Raw genomic sequence first — 10,579 nt, 5'->3', positions numbered from 1 at the left:
TCTTGTAACCCCGAGACCACTCCGCTCGAGCGACTCTAGGCAATCGGACGCGGGACGAGTCCGCCATTTTGCTGACGACAGGGCCTCTAGGAAAACCGCACTTCGTCACGTTTGCCCGTGTGTCATGGCTCCGGTGTTTACACGCGGAACGTCAGATCCAGCCAGATCGATACCGTGTTTACACGCAAGAGTACGTCCGACCCGACGGGCCGCCGACGGTGCGTGAAAGCGTCCGCACACGTGTTTGACTCGCCGCGGCGCGGCGGCTGATAAACGGGGTGGAGAAAGGGCAGACGGAAAGAGAGGTTGAGGCGAGGGCCGGCGAGGCGATGGACCGTTCGTAGCTCCCATCCCGGCGTGGTTCGGCGGCGGAGAGGATACACAGCCTCTCTCTCCCGGGGAGAGGGAGAGAGAGAGAGATTGCCGCGCGGTGAAGCCTACGAAGTCTATGGGATACAACGTCGCCGACTGGCTGAGATGATACGCGCGCGGGAGGAGAAACTGAGCTTCGACGAGGACCAGCAGCACGCGATCATGAACAACATGGTAGACGCGAGGGCCTGTTACAAGCCCGTCAGCAAAGTGAGTGTCGAGTTGGAGTGCGTAGATGACCGTCTCGCGGTGACTCCGAGCAATTCCCGAGATCGATCCGACCCGCGGAATCGCCTACGGCGAGGTAGTCTCCGCTGCGCGACGCTCGCCGTTCGCCGACTTGCTGTCTCTCTCCCTCCGTGTTTTGGACAACAGAGAATTGCTCTACTTGTGTTAAAAGATTAACCCCGGTTTTCACCAACGTCGCTTGACCTTTGGCGAATTCGGTTGCTCGCGCCAGTGCGCACTGAGTGCGCGCTGAAGCCTGCTCTTATATTTACGGTCCTAAACAGATGCTCGGAAACCGCGTAACCAAAGGATGATCCGTACGGGTGGCGTACAGATAATTTTTCCGGCCAAGAAGCTGAAAAGATTTCAAACGATCCTTAAATATAAGAATTGACCGTAAACAAGCCTTCGGGCGGGCTCAGTGCGCGCCAGTGCAAGTTAAGGTCTCTCTAATCGGAGTCCGGCCAACAGGCAGTTTCGGCAAACTGATGCGAGAGGGAAAGAAATCTATTCCCTCTTGCTCCACATGGCCCTGTAATCAGAGACTGGCCGTAAGGTAGTTCGCCAAATTTCTGCGATCGTAGAAAAGTGCGACGGCCTACGTTTCTCTCTCGCTCGCGGGGATTCGACAAACTCTCTTATGGCCGGTCTCCGATTACAGGGTCTCCAGCTGTGTATACTTGATTCTCTCCCGCATCATTTTGCCGAAACTGCCTGTTGGCCGGACTCTAGTGCGAGCAATCGAATTCGCGCGGTTTAATTTCGTCCTTTGTAACCGTTGCCTTGGCAAGCGACAAGAGGCGAATTGAACGAAGATCAGAGTTAATGGGCTTGGGTGAAAGCTGGCATCGATAATTCGAGAAGAATTGCCGGAGTAAGATTTGTGCTTTCTTTTTGTGCACTGTTTATCTCTCCTGCCTCTCTCTAAAACGCGGAGGAAGAGGAGAGGAGCAGGTCTACGAAATTGTTAAAACTCTCTGTTGTTGGCGGGTGTCGCCTGATCGTGACTTGGTCGGAGTCTCCCGTTCTCCGCGAGGAGAAGACGTTTTCATCCCGGACCCTTGCATGCGGCTCTCCGCAGTTCGCCACAAATTTCGTACGGCTTCGCGTCGATCGTACAAACGGCCGTCTCTCGGCGCGAGATCCGCCGTATGAATTTCGTGGCGCGACGGCGGGAATGATTTTGTATCGACGTGGCGATGGAGTAACCGACAGTGTCGGTGAATCATGGTCTCGGGGCGTTTCGAGATCTGTTTCGTAGCGCTGTTGTTATATCTGTCGTATGTGTGCCTGTGCATGTGACGCGGCCGATTTTCGGTTTCCTCGGAGCACGCAGCAAAAAGACCCAGTGGCGAGTATCTGTTACTTTATTTTTGTCGCGCCGCTCTAGCCGGAGATGCGCCCGAGACTCGCCAAGAGCGACGGATAAGCATTCAGGTTCGTAATATACCGATTCACACGAGACTCCCTTCGCTGAAACTATATCTTTCACCCAGGCGGAGGCAAACTTGTTTAAATAAATCCCGAGTTGCGTTCCGAATAATTCATATATATATATTAAATTCACAGCGAGCCGCTATCGATACGTTCAGGAAAATGGTCGTGTTTCCGCTCCGTGTCTTCCCCCGTGAGTCACCGTAGCCGCACGAACGAAAGCGGAAGGGAGCACGAAACGAGACGCTCGGAATCCACCTGCGACGACCCGCCCCCGCCGAGAGTGGAGAGCACTCGCAAAAGTATCGTGTTCCCGCAAACACGTTTCGATGTTGACACCGGCACCGACTCGTACGTTGCTGCCGTGTCGCGCGCCGAGCGTGACACCGCAGAGCGAGCAACAGGCATCGAGTTCCGCGAGCACTGAGCCACTACCTAGCGCTAGAGATAGTCACCCGCCTCTGTCAGTAGAAGCGGAACGGTCGGCGTGACCGAGCGTTCGCTCGATAGCGCCTCGGCTCTCGCAGTTGTTCCCTTCCGTGCTACGGGCGCGTGTCGGTCGATCTCGTAATCGCCCTCGTTGCTCGACCATCACGGGGGAGGCGAGGAAACGCCAACGTCGCTCGCATGGCTAATTCGTGTGTACGTATCGCAATTATAAACGTATCGGCTCCGCTCAGGACAGGCCTGCGTCCGCCTGAGAGGACCGGGAATGTCCATCGCGTGACCCCCCGATTCTCCTCGAAATCGACCGCCTAATTTCGTAATATCCTCGCCGTGAAGACGACGGACATCGAGTCCCGTGCTCTCGAGAAACTCGCGAAAGGGAAACGACGACGGTGTAGAGGCTCGACGACACGCTGACGACGAGAACCGGCGGTGCCGGTCGAAGAGAGATGGGCGTTTAACCCGAAGCTGTGCGACGACGTATAAGCCCATACGGCCTAGATTAGCTAGACGCGCGTGACATAAGCCATCAAAGAAAGCGCTGTCCCCGTGTCCCGCGCCACCCGAGATCAACCATCGAACCTCGATCGCGTCGTTACGAGCCAAGTGTTCGACATTCCAACGAGCGGGAGACCCCGCGAGTCGACACGGTGGCCTCCCGCTCGGAGGATCCCCTCGTCGTCTCGTGCTCTCGCGCAGATGGGAAAACTACGATCGCCCGAAGCCTTCCAGAATTGGGGGGAAAGCGGCTGTTGCACTCGGAAAAGAGAGAAGATCTCGCTAATAGGATCACCGCTGTCTGTAACGACGCGATCGTCGCGATAAACTCGGCCCGAGTCTAATTCACGCGAGTTAGTCCCCACCATTCCCTCCCGGCCCCGAGTTTACTTGAGTTACGCGCGCCCGCGGAAACCGCGGCGGCCGCGCTTTGACGCGCCGCGCGGGCTTAATTGTGATTTTATGAGTTTGCTAATTAGACGCGTGTCTCATTTTCCTTTGTTTCTTCTAGTAAGCGCGGCGTGAGAGAACGGCTCGTGTAGTTGGTTGCAATATTATCCACGTCAGTGTCTCTTTCTCTCTCTCTCTCTTTACTTGTTTCTCTCCCTCTCTTCTTCTCCCCGTCTCTCTCTCTCTCTCTCTGTCTCTTTTTGTTTCTCCAACCACCTGCACATGCATGGGTCCCGGCTTGTCGATTACCGCGTCCCCGTTGTGCACTGGCGACGATCGTCTCACCGCGCACGTGTACTCGTCGAGCACCGGCTGTTCCGGACACCAGATCCCGATTAACGTCAGACATGACCAACGATAGACAGGTGAGTACCGATCTCCTACTCCGTACGCGGCAATCGGAATCGGAAGGGAACGGACAGAACAAACGCGGGAACGTTGCGAGGCTGGAACAGTGTATCGAGCTTGCAATCTGTATATCAGCTTTGAATTGTCACACACGTTTAAAGTGGACCTTCCGGTAGACCCTGAGTGAGGGGGGAAAGAGCTTCCGGTATTACCCGCATCCCAGTCAGGCCCGGTTTTTCATTTTCTGGCTCATTGTTAACCAGAGGCTAGTCGATTCTCTGTATCTTCTTAGATAACATAGAAAAAAGACGGAGAGTCGACTGACTTCTGGCTAACCAGTCGACGAGAAAATGAAAAACCGGCCCTTAAAGAACGAACTCCCAAACTCCAAGTTTATGCTTAGTGCACGTTGAGCGAATTGTCCAGTTTTCGGAGCGGCTGTAAAAAGCGTTCGCGACCTCGTTAGATTCGACGACGCTTTCCTTAAAAATTTACGCATCAAAATTTCACGTATGTTCTACAGTTTTGCGCGTGGAATGCACCGAGGAAGCGACATATCGCGTCTCCGCTACGCTGCCTGCGTAGCAACGAGTAGTAAGCCGCAACGTTATTACATAATGTACCGGTTATTGATTTTGATTACGATATCTTGCACATTTTACACACACATAGGGTGTCCCCGATCTACCGAGCGGTTTTTGATCCGCGTTTGCTTCGATCAGTTTTAATTCGGTCTTTCTACCACGACGGTAGTTTTTCGAATTAACGATGAAAAAGCTTTGAGAGCCAAACGCGACGAGTTTAATCAACATTTCTGTACAAAGTTATAAGTCGCAGCTGCAAATTAAACTTACAAATCAGTAGCTTTTGAGATGCTCGAACAATACCTGCGCGCGCGACTTATTTATTTTTTCTTATTTCCTTATGATAATTTTTATGCGTAACAAATAGTTAAAAGTGTTAACTGATGAGAAACACGGCACACTGAACATGAACAAAAGAAGTGAAACACGGCACGAATCCTAAGAGAGAAGTGAAGCACACCACGCTTCGAGAACACCAATTGGCTTCGCGGAGAAGAGGCCTCAGCTGCACGGAGAGAATTTTCTTTTAAAATTTAGCCTGAAAATGATATAATCGTGGGGCAACGTGGCATTTTGAAGTATTTTATGAGAGTTTTTTTTTAATTTTACCATATATTTTGCTAGTAAAATGTATACTAAGTATGATCACTAGTGAAATGTATGGTAAAATTTCAAAAAGCTCTGAAACTCTTTAAAGTGTCCCACGATTACATGACTTTCAGGATAAATTTTAAGAGAAAGTTCTTTCCGCGTGGGCACCTATTGTGGAAATGTTCGGAATGGATTCCGATCGGAATTATTCCGTTTCCCCTGGAAAAGAACACAATAGAAATCGAGGAAATAATCGAACAATTCCGAACATTTCCATGATAGATACCCAGTTCGATGTTAACAATATTCACGCCGGTAACATTTCTTTTCTTCTTTTTTTTTCTTTTAGAAAGGAATAAGCAAATATCGGGTCTCCTCTGTGTCAGTCTGTGTGTATCCTCTTTCAGTGTACTCTGATCTCCAATTCCAGATCAGCGTCAAAGGGAATTCGCGGGTGAAAGATCGGGGCTCGATCGTTAGATTCGCGAGATCACCCGCCTCTAATTCTGGAACGGAGAATTGCGGGGTTCCGATCCTTTCGCCGCGATTCTTACGCGGTTCTCGCAATTCGCATGATTATCTTCTCTCTTTTTTTTTCTGGGAAAAAGTCGCATAATTCGATCTATCTCGCCGCGCTACACTGCGCGCGCCAGTAAAGATACGTCGATTCACACGAATTCGAGAGATTTCACATTCGCGCCGTCAATTAGCCGCAACCGCGTGTGACTCATCGCACGCGTCTACAACGCGGCGGCGTCTCGAGAAGAACGCAGGTTGAAAATGAGATTTTTTTTTAATAAAAGAGAAAAGGAGCACGCTGCCTCTTTTCGAGTGCTCTGCTTTTAGTTTCGTAGGCGCGCCCCTCGAATACAAAATAACGGAGCGACGAGATACCGCAATTACGTGTAACGCTGTAAATGTACCATCGTGTAACGTTTTGCTCACCGGCGCGAATTAATTATCGCGCGGCGAGCGCGACGGGAACGTTGTAGATGCAAAAGCACACGTTTCGCGCCGAGCGCACGATCGTTAGGTTTTATACCTCATCGCGCATCGTTCGTTCCGCGTCGATTCCTCGGGCTTTACTCCTCAGACGCGTAACTCCAGCCGAAGACTCGCGCAATTGTCAGCCGATAAACGAAACGTCTGTATTTCCGTTCGTGACGCCGGCAACTTTCTTTTTCACGGTTTCTGAGTAAGAGAGAGTACTCCCGAAGATCGCACACATGAATGGCATATTTCTCTTTAATTCCCCTTTTTTTTTCTCCCCTCGAAATCGCCGCAAACGCACGCGCGTTGTATCGCTGCAACGTGTGTTGCCCGCAGTTTCTTCCTCTTCTTTATTTAAATTTCTTTGCGACTCCTTGAGGCTGCAGTAATATTCACGCTACTCCGACGGACCCTGCAACCGGAGCGTATCGAAACAGAATTTAAAAGAGACGAGGATGAATAAACAATGATTGTTAATTATACTTGCAGTCGTGGTTCCGCGGCGTCCGGAGCAGCAAGTTTCGGCACGTTTACGGCGTGCCGGCCAAGAGGGAGAAATGCTACGACAACATCAAGATCACGAAGAACGCCCACGACTCGCAGTTCTGCGCCGTGAACCCCAAGTTCCTGGCCGTCGTGACGGAGGTTGCGGGCGGCGGAGCGTTCCTGGTGTTATCATTGGATCGTGTGAGTTTTCCGCGCCGTGTCGATTTATCGATTTCTCTCCTGCGCAAAGAATGCAAGTATCAGCTGACGCGACGCTCGATCGACCCGAGAAATACATTCGAACCCTCTCTCGAACGTTTCGCTCGCGTAGTCTATTCTAAATTAATCGTAAGACTTTCACGTAACGTTGTAAAGGTTAACGCTGCCGTAGGAATGGATATTAATTATTTCCTGAATGTTACAGACCGGTCGTCTCGACTTCAACGCCAGCCGAGTAACTGGACACACCGGCCCCGTTTTGGACATCAAATGGAATCCGTTCAACGACAACATCATCGCGTCCTGCTCCGACGATTGCACCGTAAGGAATATACTTTGCATATCGGGTGGAGAGCATCTCCGCTCGCGTCTTCATTGTCCGCAGAAGATTTCTGTGAACAGAGTGTAGAATTAGGCCGTTTTCCTCTTAGGAGACACAAATCGACACGAGTTAACACACCCGAGAACAGGTTGCCACAGTTAAATGGCAAAGGTTCAAATTTTAAGAAAGATTTCTATCGAAATACCCGGCTGCATTCGTCACTCAAAATCACACTCCGACTCTCCTCTCGAGCAGAGTGGAAAAGTGTCGACCGAGTTCGAATTAAATTCTAAATGTTTTAGAAGCGACACGTGTCGATTTGTGTAAAAAATGTCGACTGTGTTCGTCAAAAGAAAAGCAACCCTTAGGGCCAGTTTCACAAACGTTGGTTAACTGTTAACCAGAGTTCAGTCAACGCCCTATCTTTTTCTATCTTGTTCTCTAAGAAGAGACAGAGGATCAGTTAACCTTCGGTTAGCAGTTAACCGACGTTTGTGAAACTGGCCCTTAGAGATTCAAAATTTATTTGATATCGCCATATTTAATCGAGAGATAAACGGAATCACAAAGATTTGGATCTTTATGTCTAGATAAAACTGTGGCACGTACCCGACGGCGGATTGTCGAGGAACCTGACCGAGTGGCTGGTGGAGTTGCAAGGGCACAAACGACGCGTCGCCTATATCGAGTGGCATCCGGTGGCGGAGAACGTGCTCTTCAGCGCCGGCTTCGATCATCTCGTCATTGTGTGGGACGTGAACAGGTGCGAGGCGGTGAGCGTCATCGACAGGCATCCCGATGTCATTTACAGCATGTCCCTGAACCGCGACGGCAGCTTACTGGCGACCACTTGCAAGGATAAGAAGCTGCGCGTCTTCGAACCGAGATCCGGTATCGTCGTTTCGGTATGGAATCGTTCGAACTTGTAATCGTATATAAATATTTATTTGACTCTATACAAATATCCTGAAATCATTCTTAACCGCGAATCTAAAACATACATTCGTCTTCGTTGAAAATTGTGTCTATTAAATTTCACACGAATCTAAATTTTCATTTTTACAGGAAGGGGTATGTCACGCCGGCACGAAAGCGAGCAAGGTGGTATTTCTCGGCAGCTCCGGGCGTCTTCTGACCACGGGATTTAGCAGACATTCGGATCGACAATACGCGATATGGAGTCAGCACGATCTGACTGTCCCACTGACGTGCGAGACGATAGATTCGTCGAGCGGAGTGGTTTTTCCATTTTACGATAATGATACCAATATGGTGTTCTTAGCCGGGAAGGTAAGAATATACGGCATGCGTGATATGAACTGTTTAAAACCCGCCGTGTCGTTGCTTTTCGCAGGGCGACGGTAACATTCGGTACTACGAAGTGGTCAACGAGGCACCCTGGATGCATTATCTCAGCCAGTTTATATCTGGAAATCCTCAGAGAGGGTTGGGGGTGATGCCGAAAAGGGGCATCAGCACCTCTTTGTGCGAAGTGTTCAGATTTTACAAGTTACACGCGACTCGTGGAATGTGCGAGCCAATCTCGATGATAGTGCCACGGAAGGCAAGTTTACGTGCCCAATATTGTATTTTCTTCGCAAGATTTTCTCTCGAATTGTATACATTAAAGAAATCCGTCTTACAGAGCGATCAATTCCAAGAGGATTTGTATCCCGATACAATCGGAACGTGTCCCGCGTTGTCGGCTAGAGACTGGACTAGTGGCATGAATAGCCCGCCAATCTTGATTTCTCTTAAAACAGGTCCTACATGTTTACAGATTAGATTTTATTCGAGCAAGCTGTTCTCAGCCTTATTTGTTCGATTTTCCATTAATAGATGTGACATTCTATCCAGTTATGTTAGTGGATTTCATGCTATTTATTATTAGGTGGGAGTATCTCGACGCATAAGCCACGAATATACAAGCCACCGCAACTGCCTCCGACCACTGATCTGAATAACAAAAAGAAATTTGCGTTTCTGTCTACGGAGACGATACCGGACTACAGACCGGTGGAATTGCACGACATGTCGGAAAAGAGTCAAAAGACATCCAGCAATCAAAGCACAAAATTTCAGCAACTTCAGCAGAAGTTTGGAAATGTTGCTATACAGGTACAAGCGTAATATACGTATATTATATTGTTGATCTTTTTGAATACTTGGATTTATATGTATATATTATTTATATCTGATGATTTTTTCCTGTTAGAAGAACATTATATCTTCCCCACTTAATGACAATAAAGTTATGGAAACTGTGGACGTTCCAAACAATGAAGCGGAACTTCGTTTGGCATTTGCTCGTCAAACCGACGAATTGAGACTGGTACGACGACAGCTCGCTAATAGCCAGCTGCGAGTTAAGGAATTAGAGGACCAAATACGAAAATTGCAGCGTCAATAAAATTTACAAGCTCGCTTTGTAAACATCGGCTTTTGAACGAGATTCTTACGGCTTTACTGCTACACGTGATTAGCAATCAATACTTAAAAGTTTTGTAGAGTATTTACGCACCGCTAATAATGATAAAGAGCCTAAGCTTACGAGAACTTTGTACTAACACGCTTAGGAGATTTTAGCTTTGTCATATTCATACACAAAGAGACCGCACAGAACAATTTTTACTAACTTTTCTTGGGACATCTACAAATTTTTATGTAGGATAAACTTACCGCGTTGATCACGAGGGAACAGAAAAAGTAGGCTGCATTTGTTACATGAAAATTGTACCTGTTCGCGCACATACTTAGAATACGCGTAAGGATATTAAGAAGTTAAGAGAAGCACAATACCTTTAGACAGATGGCAGCATAAAGGTAATTCATGACGTTAATAATTGATAAATATATTTTTTGCAAACGATATTACGTTAGTACTAGTCTGTTAATTGTTCATTTTTTTCTATTAATGTTCTCATGTTTATTAGTTACTTAACTGATGTATTATTTAATATATTGCTTCGTCTTTAGACATATTGATCTTTTGAAAGATACGAGGCTTGTCCGTAAACTAAGTACCGTTTTGGAAAAAAACACATCAAAACATTTTTTCAAAACAAAATTTATTTTTACATGAAAGAGCATTTCTTAAACTATTTTTCAACATAGTTGCCACCATTGTTCAGACATTTGTCGTAGCGGGAAACCAACTTTTTATGCCCTCTTTATAGAAAGATGCCGCCAGTGAAGACCGTAGCCACTGCTGAACACCGTTTTGTACGTCCTCATCGCTGTCAAAGTGCCTTCCTCCAAAATCACGCTTCAAGTTCAAGAACAAGTGGTAGTCAGAAGGTGCGAGATCGGGGCTGTACGGCGGGTGATCGAACTGCTCCCAATGCTTGAATAAGGTTTTGAGTGACACCAGCAGTTCGATCACCCGCCGTACAGCCCCGATCTCGCACCTTCTGACTACCACTTGTTCTTGAACTTGAAGCGTGATTTTGGAGGAAGGCGCTTTGACAGCGATGAGGACGTACAAAACGGTGTTCAGCAGTGGCTATCTTCACTGGCGGCATCTTTCTATGAAGAGGGCATAGAAAAGTTGGTTTCCCGCTACGACAAATGTCTGAACAATGGTGGCAACTATGTTGAAAAATAGTTTAAG

The 10,579-nt window shown here is 48.2% G+C and overlaps 1 protein-coding gene across 4 annotated transcripts in view; it reads left to right on the top strand.

The window, feature by feature from the left end:
- Nucleotides 1-76: 76 nt before the first annotated feature.
- LOC105560544 (coronin-2B-like) overlaps nucleotides 77-10,579 on the top strand; it is a 12,454-nt gene continuing 1,951 nt past the window's right edge. The window contains exons 1-9 of one of the 4 annotated variants that reach the window (XM_012009735.1): nucleotides 77-582; nucleotides 6,432-6,629; nucleotides 6,853-6,969; nucleotides 7,560-7,874; nucleotides 8,035-8,259; nucleotides 8,324-8,533; nucleotides 8,615-8,732; nucleotides 8,861-9,087; nucleotides 9,188-9,947. In XM_012009735.1, coding sequence (XP_011865125.1) covers nucleotides 478-582; nucleotides 6,432-6,629; nucleotides 6,853-6,969; nucleotides 7,560-7,874; nucleotides 8,035-8,259; nucleotides 8,324-8,533; nucleotides 8,615-8,732; nucleotides 8,861-9,087; nucleotides 9,188-9,379 — 1,707 coding nt within the window. In that variant the 5' untranslated portion in view covers nucleotides 77-477 and the 3' untranslated portion in view covers nucleotides 9,380-9,947. Of the gene's footprint in view, nucleotides 583-6,431; nucleotides 6,630-6,852; nucleotides 6,970-7,559; nucleotides 7,875-8,034; nucleotides 8,260-8,323; nucleotides 8,534-8,614; nucleotides 8,733-8,860; nucleotides 9,088-9,184; nucleotides 9,948-10,579 lie in introns of all 4 variants that reach the window. The other 3 variants (XM_012009734.1, XM_012009737.1, XM_012009736.1) reach the window with 3 other exon arrangements.

The sequence above is a fragment of the Vollenhovia emeryi genome, unplaced genomic scaffold (genome assembly GCF_000949405.1).
Source record: "Vollenhovia emeryi isolate VEMERY1.0 unplaced genomic scaffold, V.emery_V1.0 DF939228.1, whole genome shotgun sequence".
NCBI classification, from domain to species: Eukaryota; Metazoa; Arthropoda; class Insecta; order Hymenoptera; family Formicidae; genus Vollenhovia; species Vollenhovia emeryi.
Note: the sequence above shows the minus strand (reverse complement) of the source record. Positions and strands in the feature narration are given on the sequence as shown.